Source organism: Cebus imitator, unplaced genomic scaffold (genome assembly GCF_001604975.1).
Source record: "Cebus imitator isolate Cc_AM_T3 unplaced genomic scaffold, Cebus_imitator-1.0 Scaffold389, whole genome shotgun sequence".
NCBI classification, from domain to species: Eukaryota; Metazoa; Chordata; class Mammalia; order Primates; family Cebidae; genus Cebus; species Cebus imitator.
Window position 1 is genome coordinate 496,367 of NW_016107704.1, and position 20,695 is coordinate 517,061.

Below are 20,695 nucleotides of genomic sequence, written 5' to 3' on the forward strand. Positions count from 1 at the left end.
ACCCAGATCTCACGTGGGGCTGCTTCCCCCCACACCCAGATCTCACGTGGGGCTGCTTCCCCCCACACCCAGATCTCACATGGGACTGCCTCCCCCCACAGCCCAAGCACTGGCAACATCCTGCTGTTTCCTGGAGAACCGCTGGAGCCTCTTTGCTGCTGGTTCCGCTCCGGCTCTTCCCCATATCAGAGTCAGTTGCTGTGGAGTCTAAAACGGCTGTCCACAACCTTTTTGACGCCAGGGACCAGTTTCATGGAAGAAAATGTTTCCATGGAAGAGGGGGGAGTGCAGGGAGGGGAAATGGTTTGGGGATGAAGCTGTTCCACCTCAGATCATCAGGCATCAGATTCTCACAGGGAGTGTGCAACCTAGATTCCTCACATGTGCAGTTCACCGTAGGGTTCAAGGTCCTGTGAGAATCTAACGCTGCTGCTGATCTGACAGGAGGCGGACGGAGCTCAGGCTGGAGAGGTCACTCTCCCCTGCCCACTACTCACCTTCTGCTGTGCGGCCTGGTTCCTAACAAGCCACGGACCTGTACCAGTCCGAGGCCTGGGAGATGTGGACCCCAGTCTAAAAGACACAATCAGAAAAGTACATTCTCATTAAAACTCTGCAAGACCCCCATTGCACTTAGGATAAAACCCGACATTTTTAACAAGGGCTTACCCCATTTTCTGGCCAGTTCTGGCCATGTAGACCTTTGTGGGCCCCTCAATGACACCACGCTCTGGGTTGTCTCTGGCTCCGGGTTGATTCTTGGGGAGGTTCCATTTGTGCTGTGTTTGTTTCGCCATTGGGTATTATTCATGTGGGCTGTTCTGCTCACTTCTCTTTGCCTAGAGAAGCTGGACTCGCCTTTTGAGTTTCAGTGTAAGCGGCCTTTTCTGAGAGAGGCTGTTCCTGTCTCTCCAGGCTGGGCTCAAGTCTTCCTGCCTTCCGTTCACATAGCAACGCGCTGCACAGCAGCCGCATCAACTGTATGCATAGGTTTGCCGATGTCTGTATTTGCTTAGTGACATTTTCTACACCAGAGTGTTAGCTCCTTGGTGGCCAGGATAGCATCTCTCTTCCTCCACTGTGTTTCCAGAGCTGATCCCACAGCCTAAGTGATTAATGTCTACTTATTGAATAAACGGATAATCCAAGCAGAATTATGTAAGCAAATAGCACATGCACCACACTGGCATCTAAAGCCCAGCTGGGAGAAATGGAAAACAATTAGATGATGAGACAGCAAGCATGCTCAATCAATATTTCTTAAGTGAATGAACGACTCCCTTTCTCTATCAACATGGAAAGATGTAGTGAGTTCACAGTAACGCTTCAGGTCGCTCAGATCGTTATGCTCTGTGCCATGGCTCCCACCAACAATAGATTTCAGCTAGAGAAAGAATTGCTCTAGCAGAATTCCCGTGATACTTAAAGCTATGGGAAGATAAAGCGTTCTCACCACGTAAGGAGAGGTTCACATCAGCTTCCTGGATTCTGTGATTGCGACTTCAGAGGGCAGTGACCCCACCCAGTTACTGGACGGTCAGAGCCTCAGAAAGTATTAGACGAACTCTTCTGGGGCTAGGCTTTGTTCTTGGCAGTTTCAGACATTTTTTATCCTGGACAGTACTAGAAACCTCTCCACAATGTAACTAGTTAAGGAATCAAGAGTCATTGGGGTGGTGATTTTATTGTATTGGAGGACTATGAGTGGAGAAAGGGTGAACAGAAAGAGACTACCAAGTCTTCCAAGCAATATGGGATGTTCCCAGCAAGTCCCCCTAAAGGATGAGCAGTGCAAGTCGGTTCCTATGCTGGTCAAATGACCTGCCAAGTGAATTTCCATCTTGAGTCTCTGGGCATCCACATGGCAAACAACCTCCATGTGTGGGAGGAAGAAAGCATGTGGACATCCAGACCTTTGGAGATATTTGGGCAGTGAGCCCCAGTCATAAACAGGTTCACTAACCCTCTTGTCAAAAATGACTCATAAATTCCCAATGAGCTGCCATGTCAGACAATGCACAACAGAGACATTTGATCAATGTTGTCATTTCACAGAGTGGTGAGAATCATAGTTAAGGGAGAGAGGAATTTCTCTGAGGTAGAGGACAGAGGTGTCTAAGGAAGAGGTGAGGTTTTAGCCTTCACCGGCAAACCACAGGAGTGACCTGTGCCTATGGGGTGTGTCTAAGCACGGTGAGTGGAACTGGTTTTTCCTAAGTTGCTTATTTTCGTGGGCTTTCTCCTTCAAATTGCTGACTCCAATTAAGCCATTGTTTGGAAAAGCCCAGAACAAAAACTTAGTGGACATGGCTAGAGTTTGAAATTGACGGGCAGGTGTATTCACAGGATGCAAACAACGTCATGTTACATTAGGTGTGTAGGGGGATATTAGTGGTGCAGCCTTTCTGAAAACTGCATCCACGAAACTGCTGGAGACATTTAATGAACAACTTGAGTGTACTTTAGATCTCCCCGGCCACAGACTGGGTGAGAGATCCTGAATAATCAGACTTGGAGCAGTTCACAAAGACGGAGCAGGGAGTCCTCCTGGGGCTTTGGATGGAGCCGCAGGAGCCTGAGTGCATGGCTCAGACGCTCCTTTTTTCCATTTCTTTAGTAGAGGCCCTGCGGATGTGCAAGGAAAGCAGAGTATTAAACTTATAAAAATAGAGTCCAGAAAACACACACAACTAAGGATATTAAAAACAACAAGAATCGCTTCCACTTGTTTAGCAGCTTGATCTGCAGTCTTCTCAGGAGAGGAGAGGGTCCCAGAACACATCTGGATTTCACAGGCACCGGTGGGAGGGGAAATCCAATCGCCGCAGCACCTCCTGCGAGTGGCCGTGCCAGGCGCCTTCTGATTTGGGCTGGAGACAGGCAGACTTGCAAGGGAACAGGTGGTCAATTTCACTCAACTTGCCGCCCAACGGAAAGAGTAGCCCTATATTAAGCACTTGACCCCGAGGTGTTGGACTGAGTCAGTTACTAAAAGTGACATTGTCATATCCTTGCCACACTCAACTGCCTCTTGCCCTGTTCTGAGTTTTGGATGATCCCGAGTGACAGTTAGCCTGAATGTTTGCACACTCCCGTGGAGGTTTGCTCTCCTGAACGTGGAGGAGTGAGATTCTCCACACTTGAAGAGAAAGACGGTGCAGCTCCCCGGCCAAAATTGTCCTCATTTCCAACTTAGGCAGCATGCTCTCTCTCCTCCGCCAAGCCTTCTCTAAGTTCTATGGGCTGCTGTTAGTAAGTACCTTGTTTACCTTGTTAAAAAGCACTTTGGAGCCTGTTGCGTTGTTTGGTTTTGTTTTTAAGATGGTTCCTGATCCTCTCTGGAAGCCAGACAGGCTGGATAGTTAGGTAATTATTTTGGCATAACGGATGATGTTTGTAACCTTTTATCCTCACTTCTTAATATTTTACTTAACATGCAACTTAGAGCAGGATTCTTTTTTAGCATTCGATGTTCTCACTTTTTCTGTCCTTGTTTATTCTACTTTATTCTATTTTGTTCTTATTTATGCTTAAACTTTGGCTTGTGAACGTTTCCTGCCCGGCAGAGCACGTGCTCTGTCCACTGTTATTCCGTCTCGTCCTTGGGTTTGCCGTGGCTGGGCTTCCATCGCCCATCTCTGCGCACGCTGGGCCCCGGGTTCAGAGTTTACAGAACACTTCCCCACAGCCTCTCCTTCTTGGGCACGTTTTCAGTAGGGGGTGATTTTTGTCGATAGAGAGCTTGAGCAGAGAGGTGGGAGGATGAGCTCTGTTTGCTTCTTTTACTTTTTTCTGACTACTTCTTTCCTTCTTTTCTCTCTGTCGCCTCACTTTGCCCCTTTTACTCTTCTATTCTTCCCTTATTTTATCTTCCCAAGACAACAATTCTTGCAGGGGGACACTTGCGGGAGGTGGGGAAGTCACACGTCTTCCACTTCTGGACATCTCCTCTTGAGGGTCATTTAAACTAATCACATGCTTGTGCATTTCCCGCTCTCTTCCCCTGACATGGGATGTCCTGTCCCATAACTGACCCAGAGAGGGAGGATTTCAACCGATGAGCGACTGCTCCCCGGACACACTGAAGAGCTGCCCAGGAGCCTGTGGCCTGTGTGGCTTCCTCCCAGCCTCACGTGTGTCTTGATCTCTCATTCTGGTGTTTGTTTTCTTTTGCTGGCATTTCAGTTTCTCATTTCATTTCCCCTGTGTAAGCGTATAGAAGACGGATAGATAATTACAAAATGCCTACAATCGAGTTAGCACTGTTGTTTTGTAACATGCATTTGCCTCAAACCAAAGGAGACTCCAATCCTTGTGAAGATGAAATATTTAGATAGGGGTCCTTAGAGAATGTCATTATGTCATGGCACGCATGGTACTCACGGTGGGGTGCAAATAAATCACGTCAAAATGTATAGTAAAGTTAAGAACACATCACGGAGAGGATCAGAGCTCCCTGGGCTCCGAGGGATGGAGGCTTCTAACAGGGCAGCAAGGAAGGCCCCAGCTGAACTCAGTGCCCTGAGAACCAGGAGGTGAGACGCGCTTGTGTGCAGGAGAAAGAGCCAGGAGCAGGGGAGCAGGGAGCACAGCAAGGAAGGTGCCAGGTGCCTGGGGCAGGGAGTAACACACAAGAAGTTATTTTGGGAATAGCCTGGCAGGTCTCACACTGGACTGGAGTGCAGAGAGACTGAAAGCAGGAAATAGTTTTTGAAGGTTGTTACAGCCTGAGTGAGTCATAAGATGAGGAGGGCCCAACCTGGCGTGAGGTTGGTGAAAACAGAAGGAAAGAATCCAGGGAACTCCTGAGGTCCAGTCCTGGCAGCATTCGTAGTGGAGGCTGGAACCTGGGGTACGATTTCCAGGGCACTCAGATGGCAGAGCCAGGCATAAAAGGAGAAGCAGCGTGATGACAGAGCACAGGTCTCCCAGGATGAGCTGGCAATGCCTGCATCTTCTAGAACCTACAGTTTTTTATTTTCTATTTTTGTTATGTTTTAACCATCAAGAATATATTATATAAACTATGCTCTTGATTATTATGCTGTTTACTGTTGAGGATCAAATTATTGATTTAATGCTTTTGTATAATTCATGTCCTTTGTAAAACATTAGAATCAAAGTGGCATGCCACAGAATAACCCTCGTTAACACCTGACCATGGCAGAGCCTGTTCAGGGTCTCTGTGGTCAGAGATTTTCCCTGGGAAAAAATGAGAAGCACAGATCTGTGTCTCGGACACAAGCCCATGGTTCATATTTATACACGTTGCCATTTAAATCAGAAACAAGTTGCTTCTAGGACTTGACACAGTGCATGAGCGGTGTTTGCTAAAGAGACGGTGTACGTTGTTTTACAGCTGAGGAAACTGAGGCTTATCTAGAGGAAGGGACTTTTAGGAGTGCAACCCAGGGAGTCTCACTGCAGAGCTGCAGAGCTGCAGAGCTGCAGAGCTGAGCCACTGTCCCCTCCTGCCCCCCAGGGAGCAGGCGTGCCCTCATCTACAGAGAGGAAAACCAAGGCTCACGGAGCTGCATCAGCATCAAGGTGTCAGAGGGCACCTGGAGTTCCCATGCATGTCTCTGAGCTCATAGAGAGTGTTCTCCCTTTGAAGAATCCTGAAAACTGTGTAAAGCTATTTGGCACCTTGACACATCATTCTAGCAGTGCAGGTGGCTCCAACTGTCTGATCTTGCAACAGCTATTTGATGGGAATCCTGTTGCCTTTCTGTGCTGACATGTCTGTATTTCTGCACGGCCCCCGGGCAAGGATGCTCTGTCAGGAAATAGACCAGTCTAGCCCTGATCGTGTGGAATGGACAGGTTCAGTGTTCACTCTCAAGGACTCACTCTGGGTGTAGGGACAGCTTGACACCCCTTCCCAGAGCAGTGGATTTACGTGAAAAAGCCACAGGAGAAAACACCCCAACACCCCAATCCTGGCTGCTCATGTCAGACTCACGGGTTGTGACGTGGTCCCAAAGCAGCCTCACATCTTCACCCGCCTCTGTCTACTCCCTGCTTGGTCCTTGCCCAGACAGGCCCCTCTAGGGCTCCCAGAGCCCCCCACCCAATCCCCAGACTGGAGCCATGCAGCAGGATTGTGGGACCATGCAGCTCTTCCACCTCCTTGGGAGGGAACGCAGTGTGGACTCCTTGGCCACAGCAGCAGGAACGGGGGCCTCCTGGTAAGGTGGGTGGGCCCAGCTTGGCTTCCTGCCACTCAGCCTTGGGGCCGAATGTTAAAACTTTGGTGTGGCTTTCTCTGGTCACGGTGTCCTCAGTGTGTGCACAGAGCCTTGCAGAGCAGAACCCCCGTGGGACAGAGCGGCTTCCGCCAGTGCCGTCTTCACACAGCTGCAGTTGGATGGTTTTGTTCAGAGGCACTGAACTTTTGCCTTTGAAATAGGAGGACATCCATTAAAATGCCCAGGGCTTCCAGCAGATGTCTGAAATGCCTGCACTCTGCCTCCCATGCCTGTCCCACGAAGTCCCCCGGCCTGCCTGGGAGGGTATCGCCTCTGACCACAGGGCCAGCAGAGTCCAACACCTACAAATCCAGCAGGGAGGAGCGGATTCTGGGATCCCCTGGGGATTCTATAAATCGGAACTGGCCATGCTCAGTTTAACCAACACAGTTTTCTTGGGATCCTTACTTATTTTTTCATTCAATTAAATATTGTGTGTTCCACTGTGGGCATGTTTACTCTTTTCCTTGTTTCACATTGGGAGGCCTCCATGCATACATATCTGTGGCAGGTGCCTGCCTGCAGAGAGCTCCGGAAACGCTGCAGGAACGCCTCGGGATGTTCCCTTCATCCTCGGCCCCTGGCCTTCAGTTCACCTTCATGTCCATTTCAGACACCAGTTCTGTTTTCAGGACAGGGAACCAGTCTTCTCTGCAGGGGTAGAGAAGCGGTGTAAATCCATGTGGAAACATGGTGCCCAGCTCTGGGAAAGCGAGGGCTTTGGTAGGGGGAGCGCTTTGGCACAGCTTCCAGGCCCAGAGCCGCCAGAGTGTGCTCACCTGGGCGAGTGGGGAGGGCCTGCTCAGGGCTGGCCTTCAGCAGGTGGTCCCCCTCGGACTTAGAGAATTTCCTTTGTTTTCGCCGATGTTGTTAAAGTTAGTGCTGAGGCACGGGTGGATTATTTCCACTCAGCTGCAATCTCTTGCTCTGCATTAAGGCTATTGATCACATCGGTGTTCCCCTAACTTCACAGCATGTAATAACTCAGTCCTTGTAATTCTTAGGAGCACAATGACAATCTCATTTTGCAGATAAAGAAACTGAGACAGGAGACAGCCCCCTCACATGGGTCCATGTGAGCGTGCTGGCGTGGAAAGAGGGCCCCCAGGCTGCCTCCAAGTGGGGCTCCTGTTGTCTGGCTAACCTCGGGCGTGTCCTAGCCGCTAAGCACAACTGAGACTTCAATGCTGTGTGTTGCCAGCCTCATGCTGACCCTGTTGTTCCCACCTTCCCTCCCCATGCCTGTGCGTCATGTCACTCCTCACAGCAATGCTGTATGCCACTCTCCTAGGCATCTTTTTCTCACCCCTTCTCCAAACCCAGTGATTTCGTTTTGCCCCATGGTTCTGCTTGTTGCTGGGGGCACACGTGGTGCTGGTTAATCACTCGGTCCTGACTTGTGGACCCAGCCGCCGTCGGTGCTGACTTGTGGACCCAGCCGCCCATTGCCAGCTCCCTCTGCAGCGGTGCTGGAGGTAAGAATGCGACCCTGGCAAGGTGGGGGCTGAGCGGAGGGGCCGGGCAGGTGGGACATGAGTGGGAACCTGACGTCTAGGGCCCCGGCAGGGAACCTGTGCAGTGTCCTAGCAGGAGAGGCTGTGTCTTTTTCAAGTGCCCCCCAAAGATCCACCACATACAAGCTTTAGTGAGCAAGGGAGACACCCAGAGACCTTGGAGGATGGCAGAGCAGGCGGAAGAGTGCCCAGCTGCTCCACCGTGAGCCTGGAAGCCCTGCTAGCTCCTTCGACCTCCAGAGACCCGTCAGGGATTCCCCATCCCAGACACACACACCCCCACCCTGAGGTCCGCGTCCCTGTCCCCTCCTCCTGCCTTTTGAATACTCCATCTCCTCCCCTCTGCCATGAAGAGCAGCCCAGCTCTGCCCCCTCCTTCCCAAGCCGGCCCCCTCCCACCCCGTTCCCGTGAACAGAACCTACTCTCCAGTGGTGGTCTGGGGCCCTTTGTCTCGCGGCCCGTGTCTTCCAGGTCTCACTCCTACTGCAGGGGGCTTAGAAGCATTCTTTGGACCACACATAACCCGAGATTTGTTCTGGTGAAAGGCAATTTTGCATTTCTGTGCACACGCATTAGGCGAATCCTGATAACGCTCCACCCCAAGCCGCCGACGCAATGCTTCGCCTTATTTAAAAGTGCCCAACTTAAATGTGTTTGAACATTCTGTTTGCTCTTGAGTACAGAAAATCAAAGTGTCAACAAGCCACATCTGTGCAAATTAAAATGCCTAGACTCCTGCCATTCAAATACTTCAGTAAACCATCTTAATAGAAAAATAAATATAGATCTTTGGAATTCTTCAGTCAACAATTTTCCCCCAAAACCACCTCTTCCTTTTCTTTAGCTTCTGGGTAAAATCTTGGCGGCTTCTGCTAGCCTCCCCACACGCTAGAGCAGCAACAGGCCACGTTCACAGGCGGGGAGGTGCCACTGTTCTTTCAGCAGTGAATAGACACAGCACGGCTGACACTCGATAATGGCCCTTTCGTCTTCAGTCTCCTAAGCGCCGGGGCATCGCTGTCTGTGCCCTGCGTCTCCATGGCCCAGGCAGAGTCGTGGGCATCCAAGAAGGCAGGGCAGATCCCTGGGTTGGCTTCTGTCTTCCTGTGGTTATCTCAGTAGCACGAAGAGTGGGTGCAGGCAGAGCTGTCCTCTGCCCTGCGGCCAGTCAGTTCCTCCCCACCTATACTCGGGTCCTGTTCTTTCTCCTTCAAACCGCGGGTGAGGGAAATGGTAGTGATGTCCTGCATTTGTGGCCCTGCTGTAACTGGCACATGTTAATACATCGAGCATGCACAGAGCTCCTGCCACGGGCGCTGCTGTGAGCGCTCTTAGCGGGGTGGAGGTAGCTCCTAAACAGGCCCTTAAAACGCCGCACAGTTAAGAGCAGTGACGCAGACACCATGGAGATACAGGCACGGACCCAGCTCGGCCGGGCAGCAAGGCAGCTTCCTACAGGAAGCCAGGAGGCTGAAGCATGAGCAGAGAAGTGGGCCAGTGAGGGGCGGGGATTCTGGGCTGAGGGAGGAGGAACGCTAAGCCACACAGGCTGCAGGTCAGGTGCACTGACGGGCCAGGTCCTGTCAGCAGGTGACATGTGGCCTGTGCCGCAAAGCATATGTGCTGGCTCCAGTGTATCTGGGACAGGCTGGTTTGGCATCAGAGGTTTCAGAAGGTCACACCAAGCTGCTTGGATTTCAGGGTTCATTCTGGGTCATTTCACCTCCCTGCACAAAAGGAGCTGAGGAGCCACCAGGTGACATGGATATAACCCTGGGCCAGAGGGTCCCACCGTAGGAGAGGTTTGGCTGCTTTGTAGGGTCTCCACACATCCTCGTTCCCAGTGACAAATTCTCATGCTTGGTGCCCGATACCCACACTAACCCCTGTTCCTGGCGGCAGGACTCCGCAGGGCCGGCCTTCTGTCGCACAGGACTGCCTTTCAGTCAGTGCTGTCCCGACCTCTTCCCATCTCTTTGGGGTGTCACTGTCAAATAAGATTCTCGCTCCTTCTGTAGGGTCTGGAAAGCACCTGGGTGATCCCAGTCATTTGTTCTCATCAGTCCCAAGACCTAAGGCTGTGAATGTAAAGACCTCACAGCCCCTCCCCTCTGTCCCCACCCCCCGGTGCACGGGGCCATCGTCTGTCACCATGCCGCATTGTCTGCGGGCTCACTCGGTGGTAGGAGACGGTCTGAGGTGGGAGGAGGGGCACCAGGTATCCAGCCGCGTCAACCCAGCTTGAACCTCAGTCCTGCAAGGCTCTTTGCCATGAGAAACGTGATGCCAATAGCATTATGATGATGGTACACGGGGAGGGTTCTTACAAGAGCTGGGAGGCAGCGGGGGCTCAGGGAGTGCCTGTGGATTGGAGTCTGAGATCTTCCTCATCCTAGGGAATGAACTGTACTCCCACAGCTCTCGATGCTGCGTGGCCTACAAATCCATCAGCTTTCCCCTATGAACCCAGGGCAGAAAGAAAGTCAGACATCCGGGATCCTTTGACTCTAGTCCCAAGTGTCTGAGGGAGGACAAGTGGGATGAACAGGGATAGAAGTGGCCAACAGATGGCTTTAACCATTGCCTTCCGCGACCTCTGTCCGGCAGCCGGCACACCTGCGCCGCGCTCCAACAGGTACTGTTTGAGCTTCTGCAGTGCTGGGCGCCACCCACTGGGTGGGGACTTCCATGGAAGCAGGTTGGCCCTTGCAGGGCTCTGGAGTCGCCGTTGCACAGCGATACCCCCCCTCGTGCAAGGGCCCCCCGCAGCCACCGAGGCCCCCTGTGCCGCAAGCTCTCAAGCAAGGACAGCCTCCCTTAGCCCCTCCTCTGGCACCGGTGTCTTGTCGCTCTTCAGATATGTAAGACATCCTCTTATTATAGATGGGAAAGAAGCAGAAAGGGCATTTTATTAACAAGTAGGTTCAGAATATCTCTTAGAAAACAAATCAAGCTGTTTGGGGGTAAAGCCGATGTGGGCTGGAGGCCAGGCTTCCGGGGACGGAGCTGACTGTGGATGCATCCAAGGGAGTCTGCCTGGATTCCTGGAGCCTCTGGGGCGGAGCAGGAGAGCAGAGAGTAGGGTGAAGGCTTGAGGATGGCTGCACCCAGAGAGACCCTGCCATTGGTCCCTGGTTTTCCTGGTGGTGCAGGACAGGCGAGCCTCAAATTAGGCCTTAGCCTTCGAAGGGCCTTGGCTTTACCCAGGAGAGAATTCAAGAGCCAGCAGGTGGTAGGGTGGAAGAAAACAGCTGTGTTGAAGCAGCAGCTTTACAGCTCTGTGACTGCTCCTGCAGAGCAGAGCCACCCCCCAGGCAGAGAGTAGCAGCTCAGTGCAGGCCTGCAGTCACATTTATACCCACTTTTAATTACATGCAGACTAAGGGGCAGCTTATGCAGAAATTTCTAGGAAAAAGGCAGTAACTTTGGGTCGTGGGGTTGTTGCTATGGAAAGGGGAAGTAATGCTTGGATGTTTCCATAGCAATAGTAAACAGACATGGCACATCGATGGACTATGTCCCGGACCCCTGTCCCCGTGTTAGCTGGTTCTCGATTTAGTCCGGTGTCTAAACCCTACCTCCAGAGTCAAGTCCCGCCTCCTACCTCACTGGGGACCTTGGGCCCTGTTACCTGTTCTCTGTCCCCAGCTACGTCTAGATGATAACACCTTATAGATGCCTCCAGTTCTCTTGGGTTCCTACAGGAGCGTGGCTGGGTAGAGTCCAAGATGAGCTTTGCAGGGTAGCCCCGTGCTGCTGCCTGGTGAGCTCTGGGTCCTGCAGAGGGAAAGGGAAGTGCCGTGGCTGCTGTGGGCCTGTCTGGGGGTCGGGACCTTAGGGACCACAGCTGCACAACACCCCAAGGACCTCTCACTGGCTGCTCCTCCTGTCTCTCTAGGCTGCCCAGCCTCACCCGCCAGGTGCACGCTGACTCACGTGGTCGGAGGAGAATCAGCCACCGGCATCACAGTGGCGGAGTGAGGCCCTGGACACGAAAGGCTCCAAATGCATTTCCTTCTGTGTTCTCAGCCCGATGTGCTCTGACACGTTTGTGTCTACATAGTTATCCAGAGACATCGATTTCCCTGATGGGAAAGCACATTGGGAAAAGGAAGTTATTGATTAATAGAGGGAAATATTTAAGTCAGAGATTGCCCTTAGGTGAACCACTGATTTATTCCAAGTGAAATCTGACTTATTTGGATGGCCACAGAAGTAACTAATAAAGTAATTTAAAAGTAATAATTTAAACCAATGAGATAATTTTAAAATGTATTTTCAGGTCTCTAGAGTGGAGGGAATGTGTTCTGTAGATTACAATGATTATGAGGTGCAAAACTTTGCTTCCTGCTTTCTCGCTGCTTGCTTTGGGAATGCAATGTTACATTGCTGGCTCTTGCAATATTTTCTCTGAATCAGGAGAGCATCACTGCATGTGATTTATAAAGTTGAAACTTTGTGTACTTTTGGACATCTGCAATATGCAATACTCTACAACACAGAGGCCCCATAGGTATTAGCTGGTGTGGAAATGCATGTGTTTCCATCTGAAGGTCTTGCCCTGCCCTTGGGAGGTGCCATGTTGCATGTGGTGACCCCAGCAGGGCTCAGATCTTCTCCCAAGAAGTGCAGCTGCCGGCCGTGGCCTCGGGCTGGGCTTCACCAAGGGCGAGTGGTGAGACCCACCTGATGCCCGCCAGCTGGTACACCTTCCCACTGCTTCTTGTTGCATTTCTTCATTCATGTCTTCATTCTTTAAACTTAGCGTGGTTTGGATCTAAGGAATGTGGTTATAAAAGCTAGGACCTACAGGACCACATGGCCTTCCAGAAGAAACAGAGAAGGGAAAAAAGACTAGGATGTGGTCAAAGGCAAGGCTTGCCTCTTGACTGAGATAGGTAGTGCTCAAAGGGCACTCAGGACAGGCACGAGGCCATGGTCTCGCGGGGTGTGGGGGCAGGTTCCATTTCATGGTTTCTGGTGAATGAGCTTGTCCCGGCTATGAAAGGATCTTTGCTTGCTTTGCCTCGTTGTTGCTAATATTTATCTTCACGCTCCCACCCAGTTTTCTTCTTGGGATTCCACTTATTCGACAGCCAATTATGGAGTCCCTCCTCCCTCACTCTGTTCTAGACTGAGCTCAGCAGTAAACCTGATGTCTTGGCCCTGCCCTCAGAGCTTCCTCCGTGCCCCTCCCTTTCCCCAGGGCTGTCTCACCCTCTCTGTTCTTCCCGGAGCCTCTGGCACCTGACCCCGCCTGCGGGTATTCTAGGTGCTGACTGAGGCAGGGAAAAGACCCTCCCCACAGCTCTGGATTTGTGAGTTAGCCAAATGCGAATGCTGAGCCAGAAACAGGGCAATCGCTTTCCGTTTCCCGACACCTCAACACCAATGTTTTATTAAATTAAAAGGACTAAAAAGAACCAAGTGATACATGAGTCTTCATTTTTAATTGAACTTTTATGTTCCTCACTTCATTAATGAAGAAAAAAGGAGAAAGCTGGTACATTTTATTGCCTGTAATTTTCAAGCGGAAGTGTATTCTGAAACATTTCAACATCACATTCCTTGGGTAAATTGCCTGTAGCTTAAACGTAACAGCAGCATCTGAAAACCCTTAGAACTCTACAAATGAACCAGATTTTACTATTAAACAATTTATTGGTTAGACCAGTTTTCTTTGTATATTCTTGCTGCACATCAGAAGACCTAAACCTAAGCTGTCCATCATCCCGGGGAGAATGGCACACTGGTGGTTGGTGATGAGACTCACAGAAGGAGATGAGCAAGGGATCCTGGCAGGAACCACTGGAGGGCAAGGCGTTCCTGGCAGAGGATGGGGAAAGTTGGTGGCATTAGCATCCTGGGTGCCTGCTGTGGGTGTCAGCCCCAGCCCTGGGCCACAAGGGTCAAGACAGGCTATTCATCTCTGGGAGAGAGGCCACCAGGAGCAAGACCTAGTGGGGCATCCAGGAAGAGGCCTGGACCTGTGAGCTGGAATCACAAGATGCAGGAAGAACTGGGACTTGGGAATCACCAGGAACAGTTTTCCCTTTGGAGCACAGAATCCAGGTGCAACTTGCAGGAGGAGAGCTCAGCCTCCCTGGGGCCACCGCTCAGCGCTGGTCAGCACTGGCCAGCACCACTTGGCACTGGTCAGCACTGGTCAGCAGTGGCTGCAGGAGTCACAGATGAATTAGAGGTAGGAGATGCTGTGTGGAGGATGCAGATGAGGGAATCTGGGAGCAGGGCATGTTTCCAGTGGAACAATGAGTCGGTTTATAATTTCGCATCCTAGGCACTGGAGATGCCTCGTATTTTGCTTGGGAAATGAGCGTCATTTGTATCAGGAAATGGTACAAGTCCATTGTGCAAGGTGCGGATTCTTTTTGTCTTGGGGTGTGGCATCTATTTCTTAGAAGGTCTCTGAGATACCGTGTTGTAAGCTGCCGAGTTTGGCACACCCCTCCTTGTGTTTTCCAAGTGCCGACGGGCTGACACGTCCGGTGGATCCGTGCTCTGGTGCTGCCTCTCCACCCTTCCCACTCGCTCCACTTTTCCCTGCTGTCCTGCTTTTTGTGTTTCACTGGGGAGCAAAGCCTGACTCAGAGCAGAAGGGGTGAGAAGATAGGGAGAGGCAAGCATCCTCTGTTAAAGAAGAGCAATCCTCACCCGAGATGCCAAACAGGGCCCTCGCCGCCCTTTCCAGAGCTGACGATGGGAGGAGGGGGCAGCGAGGCCGAAGCATTTCCGATTCTGCATCCTGTGGAAGTTTGAACTGTGCCTCTGGCCTTAGCAGGTCTCCTTTCATGTTCAAGCTCTTTTTGGCTAGGTCCTACGCACTGTCCCTCATCGCGTGTTTTCTAGATTTGCACTGGCAAAAATAAGTGACAATATTGCTTATTATTTTATTATTATTTTTATTGAGATGGAGTCTTATTCTGTTGCCCAGGCTGGAGTGCAGTGGTGTGATCTCAGCTCACTGCAACCTCCACCTCCCAGGTTCAAGTGACTCTTCTGCCTTAGCCTCCTGAATACCTGGGATTACAGGTGCCCACCACCACCACGCCTGGCTACATTTTGTATTTTTTTTTTTAAATAGAGATGGGGTTTGGCCATGTTGGCCAGGCTAGTCTTGAACTCCTGACCTCAGGTCATCTCCCCACCTCAGTCTCCCAAAGTGCTGGGATTACAGGCATGAGCCACCACCCCTGGTGACATTTATTATTTTTTGTTGTGACTTAAAAAGCAACATCTCCTTCTTAATAGACTTTCTGTTCACAGTTTTTTTCTCCAAACTTACTACTTAGTTATCTATTAGTGCTGGTAGTTGGACAACCAGGTATTGTAATGTAAACTAAATCCTATAGAATTCATAGTAATTGTAAACAAGTAAGGTTTTATCTACTAATGACCATGATAAATTAAAAAAGTCATACTCGAATTTATTGGTGGAATGGATATCTAAATACACACCATTTCTGGAGTGTTCAAATCCTTTTGCCAAATTTTAGAAATTCATGTGTGGTCAACAGATGCCTGCTCTGCACTTGAGAGCACAGTCTCATGAAGCACAGGGGGTTCAAGGCACAGCAGAAACACTGGAGCTTGAGGCTTGAGAGGCCACGTTTGGAGCCCCCTTTCTGTGTCCCTTGCCAGCGATGCTTGGACAAAGGTCACCTGGCCTCTTTGAAGCTCAGCCTCCCTCTCATTCTCTCTCTCACCCCACCTTGCTGCTTCCCTGGCTGTGAGTCACTGTAATTTCCACCTCCGAGGGTGACGCAGAACAGCAAACACTGGGAACTGTGAGTAGACGTACACGTTCTCATCTGTCGGGAAAGGCATGCAGAGTGAAAGCCTTATGGAAGAGAACCAAAGTGTCTTCTGTGAAATAAAGGAGAGAAGGATTGAAGGCAGAAAGCTGTTTGTGTTTATTTTGCATGTAAGTAAAATACAACTTTATGTAGAGAAGAGAAGGTTTTGAGCTACGTCGTTGTAGAAGGCGGCCTTCTGCAATCAGTGGGCTTACAGGGCGGCGTGTGGCACCCAGCTTTCCCAGGATTTGGTGGAGACTTAGTCCAGCGGATAAGGGATGTTCTGAGCCAGGATAGGCACGGAGAAGCAGTGAGGATTCAGGCCCCGCTGGAGTGAGAACAGGGGCTGGAAAGTGGCCGGAGGTAAGGAGAGGTGAGGCGGCCCTCGTGGCACGGCTCACTGGCTGGCGTGTGTTCCCGAGCCAGGCCGCTGGTATGAACATAGCACACGTGTGTATCCATACGCAAACCAGCTTTACATTTCCCAGGATCACAGCTTCATCCCACACCAGCTTTAAAAATGACTTATTTTATGCTGCTATGGGAGTGATTTTAATACCAGAAGCATTTTTAAAGTGACAATCACACTCATTTGCTTGAGAGGTTTAATCCCTGCTTTAAAAAAGATGAGCTTTGTCATAAAAAATGCAAGCATATATGGAAACAAAGAATGTAATAACCCCCCACAGATCTGTCTTAGATAGATAATTCCCAAAATTTCCAGTCCAGGCCAGTCTTGTTTTATTTATGTATCCACTCCCTCTCCCCTTCCACCTACCCACACAGCTCCAGGTTATTTTGTGGCAAGTCCTAGGCATCATATAATTTAAATTTAATTTTAGAATAATCCAAAAATATCTTCCTCCCCCTTTTCAAGGGTAAAAACTGAATGCATGAATACCTACTCGTGTTGGTAAATACATGCCTATAATCCCAGCACTTTGGGAAGCCAAGGCAGGCAGATCACTTGAGGCCAGAGTTTGAGAACAGCCTGGCCAACATGTTGAAACCCCATCTCTGCTAAAAATAAAAACATTAGCTGGCAGTGGTGGTGTGTGCCTGTAGTCCTAACTCTCGGGAGGCTGAGGCGGGAGGACTGCATGAGCCCCGGAGGAGGAGGTTGCAGTGAGCCAATGTCACGCCACTACACTCCATCCTGGGTGACAAAGTGAGACCCTGTCTCAAAAAAAAAAATACTGATATGACCACATTTCTTATTTTTAACTGCATAGAGTAGAAGGTATTCATATTGTATAATACCTTCTATTTTATACCTCAATTTCTCAGAGTCAGGCGGTTCTGCCTCTTACATGTAAGACCTAACCTTGGCTTGACGCCCATGTCCTTCTGTCCCATCTTTCTGGAAGGTGTCAAGGGCTGATCTCTCATCCTAGTATTAACTCAAGTTTTCTGTTGTGAAGACACCTGGTAGCCCTTGAAGGTCATAAATTTTCAAAATATGCAAACAACTACATAGAAAGTCACCTAAACGTGGTAGAATTGAGCATGCTGGAAACAGAAGTTTTCTCCAAGTTAACTAAAACTCCATTGCAGAGAAGTCCAGGCTTTCTCAAGAGAACATCACAGTAGTCCTGTGTGCTGGACCACTGAAGAAATCCTCTCTCAGTTCTAGTTTCTCCAATAATAAGTCAAAACAAGAACAAGAGAAAAAATTCAGCTCACAGTCATTAGCCTCTGAAGTGTAGGAGATTGTGTTTGATATTGCAGGATACGTACAAATGTGTCAATTGAAGGGAGGTTGAATCTGGTTGAGTGTAAATATGTCGATTTTGGGAGCAGTGTTTCCACCACAGCGTGGTAAGTGCTGTGAAAACATGAAGCAGATGGCTGTGGAGTTTCAAGGGGAAAAGTCTTATTATCTGACACCCGGCCTCACAGGAGGGCTCGGACAGGGATGCCCCGGGGAGGGGACGGTCTGAAGTGTGCGCCTGGAACAGTCCTGGTTACAATGCAGATTAGTTCTACATGCAGATTAGGTGAGAGCTGACTGTAGCTGACTTCCGATCAAGAGGAATCTTACCATGTCATAGGGAGCCCAGCTCCTGGAGGGTGAGGGGTGGAATCACAGGGTGGACTAGCACTTCTGGAGATCAACTGACCACATTTTATAGGGGAGACCGGTGTGGGGCCAGGCCAGCCCTTCAGGAGATGGGAATTGAATCAGGCAGTGACAGGGGCTGCAACTCCCAGGACATTTTTATTTTTTATTTTTTTTGAGAAAGAGTCTTACTCTGTGGCCCAGGCTGGAGTGCCGTGACGCAGTCTTGGCTCACTGCAACCTCTGCCTCCTGGGTTCAGCGATTCTCCTGCCTCAGCCCTCTGAGTAGCTGAAATTACAAGGGTGTACCACCACAGCCAGCTATTTTTAGTAGAGACAGGGTTTCGCCAGGTTGGCCAGGCTGGTCTTCAACACCTGACCTCAAGTGATCCGCCCGTGTGAGCCACCGCACCTGGCCTCCCAGGGCTTTTCATTGGTGAGCCAGTGAATCTCTTACCGTGGGAGACTGAAGAGATGATACAGTAGCCAAAAACCAAACCAGATGAAAGAAGGGATAATTGGGAAAGTGAAAGCATTCCTCCAGATTGGAAACAAGAGCGCTAAAACAAAGAAACAAATATTGGGACAGTGTTGAGGAATTCTCCTAGTAACTAGAACTAGAAACAGGCATGAAATAGGACTGAAACAAGAAGAAGCTTGACCAGATTTTCATGTTTCCTATTGGTGAGATCCTCATGTCTTGACCCACTGAGAAGGAAGGTACCTGCCCGTTGACCACGGCTGTGGAGGGGACCGCCCAGCAGGGCTGATCTCAGGAGCAGGTCACACCAGGGCTGGGGAGGGGGTTTTCCAGGGCCTCGCTGGGTGACACAGCCTCTCTGCTCTGTCTGATTGGTAACCTTTGCAGGGAGGATTGTGCTGTGGACATCTTTAAAGGCATTGGATTAACAGCTTGGAAATTGGGGCAGGACTGGGGCAGAGAGATGGCAGGTGGGGCTGGGGGAGAGTAGGAGAGAAGGAGCAGAGTGAGTGGGCTGGAACCGCAGGGGCTTCCCCATTGGGAAGGGGAAGCCGGCCTCCTCCCAGGCAGGAGCAAAGGAGGAGCCTGGAGATGATGCGTGGGAGAGACCCTCCCACCTCTGGCTTTCGTCCTGTTTTCTTTTAAGCAGAAGACTTGGGCCCTGGTCCAGCTGTGGGTGCCCTCCACTTGCTGGCAAGGCAGGCAGAGGGTCCCTATGCAGGGAGCCTCAGCCACAGCACTGGAACCCTGGGAGAGTGGAAGAACCTGAGAACCACAGGACCCGATTCATTTGGTCCACTGTAGCTCACTCTTTATGTGTCTGTGTTGGTGGCAGAATGTTTTGTAGAAATATGAAGTTTAATCATTATCCTTTGGCCAGACATGGTGGCTCACGCCTGTAATCCCAGCACTTTGGGAGGCCAAGGTGGGTGGATCACATGAGGTCAGGAGTTCAAGGCTAGCCTGGCCAACAAGGTGAAAGCCTGTATCTACTAAAAATACAAAAATTAGCTGGGCATGGTGGCAGACACCTGTAATCCCAGCTACTGGAGAGACTGAGGCAGGAGAATAGCTTGAACCCAGGAGGCAGAAGTTGCAGTGAGATGAGATTGCACCATTGCACTCTGCCTAGGCAATAGAGCAAGACTCCAACTCAAAAAAAAAAAAAATTGTCTTTGTCATCATGATGCTTATTTCTTGTTCATGTCCCACACCTCTGAAGTAAGACTTTCCTTATTTCCATAAACAGCTTCTGAACACATTTCTTGATTTCCTATTCTGTATTTCCTAATTCCCAAGTCCTTTCCTCACCCGATCTCCCTCCAAAGATATCGACCTCTTATCCCTGGTGCCCACTGGGTTGTGTGTCCTGTCGTTGCTCAGACAGACCATCCCTGAGCTGCCCCTCCCAGATCCCAGGTCAGCAGCCCCACGGTTTAGCGCGGTCCCCATCGGAATGGACACCATGGGCCGCCAGCGTGCCTGTGCCCCCTCAGCCAGGCGGCAGCCTCTGCCCAGCACCCACCTGCCACGTTCAGAGCCCTGTTGTTCCCAATCAAAGTCAATAACTCTTTCAAATAAGAGGTTTCCTGTTCCCACAAATAACTTCCTGAATGCATTATGTTGCTTTCTTTTTTAAAAATAATCTATTGACATGGATGGCTATAAAAGATCGTGCTGGCGAGGAACTCAGCATTTCCTGTTTTCAGACTCTATGGAGCTCTGAGAGTGCCAGTACACAGTTTTCTTTATCGGAACGAAGAATCAACAATCTGCTCAGAACCCTCTTTCCCCAGCGATGTAGTCCGTTTGGCGCTGGTAACCCGCTTTGTGAAGACAGCAGCAGCTCCGGGGAACATTTCACTGAGGAGAAAATGTTCATGGCTCTTTATCTGTATTTATTTGATGGTAACTCTTTAGAATAGCACAGTAGGTCTGGATAACAAATCAGAGCTATTTTTAACAGCAAATGGTAAGAAAACTGAATGCTTTGGCGTGTCTTATGGCAAGCTTGGTTTAGCAGGGGTGTTTAACCTTTGGCTTCCCTGGGCCATATGGAAAGAAGAAGTGTCTTGGGCCACACATACAATACACTAACACTAACAATAGCAATGAGCTAACACACACACACACACACACACACACACACACACACACACACGCCCTCATGTTTTTGGAAAGTTTATGAATGTGTTGGGCCACATTCAAAGCTAACCTGCTGACCTGGGCCGCGTGCTGCCTCCAGGCCACATGCTGGGCAAGTTTTGTTTTGAGTTTGCAAACTTTTGTCCCATTTTGCGCCTCCTGAGCCATGTGGACCCCTCCATCCATCAAAGAGCAGGGGGTTCCGTCGGCTCAGGGCCAGGAGCTCTGCAACTGGGAGCCTGTGGGCCTGTGCAGTTGGCGACAGGGCACCAGGAGCCCCTAAGGACGGCGACTCAGTCATTTCTCCTCTAGGGTCTTTGTCGACTGACTGGGCAGCCAGACCACAGTGCAGCCTGATCCTGGGCACCCCTCATGGCAGCTGCAGCTGGAGTGCCAGCTGCAGGGCCACAAGGCTGCTCTGAACCCAGGACCA

At 50.4% G+C, this 20,695-nt stretch overlaps 1 protein-coding gene and 1 long non-coding RNA gene across 6 annotated transcripts in view; one reads left to right on the top strand and one right to left on the bottom strand.

Annotated features, from left to right (window-relative positions):
* The window catches only part of LOC108289033, a 26,186-nt gene extending 11,536 nt beyond the window's left edge, over nucleotides 1–14,650 (bottom strand). Inside the window, exons 1-4 of one of the 2 annotated variants that reach the window (XR_005196826.1) lie at nucleotides 11,631–14,650; nucleotides 11,395–11,540; nucleotides 670–11,053; nucleotides 498–573 (exon numbers count right to left, since the gene is read on the bottom strand). This is a non-coding gene — a long non-coding RNA (uncharacterized LOC108289033). Of the gene's footprint in view, nucleotides 1–497; nucleotides 11,054–11,394; nucleotides 11,541–11,630 lie in introns of both variants that reach the window. The other variant, XR_001818961.2, reaches the window with a different exon arrangement.
* RPS6KA2 (ribosomal protein S6 kinase A2) overlaps nucleotides 1–20,695 on the top strand; it is a 457,145-nt gene that overhangs the window by 172,716 nt on the left and 263,734 nt on the right. Inside the window, exon 1 of one of the 4 annotated variants that reach the window (XM_017508306.2) lies at nucleotides 3,186–3,252. The exons of the other annotated variants lie outside the window; for them this stretch is intronic. Within the exon in view, the coding sequence (XP_017363795.1) occupies nucleotides 3,202–3,252 (51 nt within the window). The 5' untranslated portion in view covers nucleotides 3,186–3,201. Of the gene's footprint in view, nucleotides 1–3,185; nucleotides 3,253–20,695 lie in introns of those variants that run through there. 4 annotated transcript variants of the gene reach the window in all.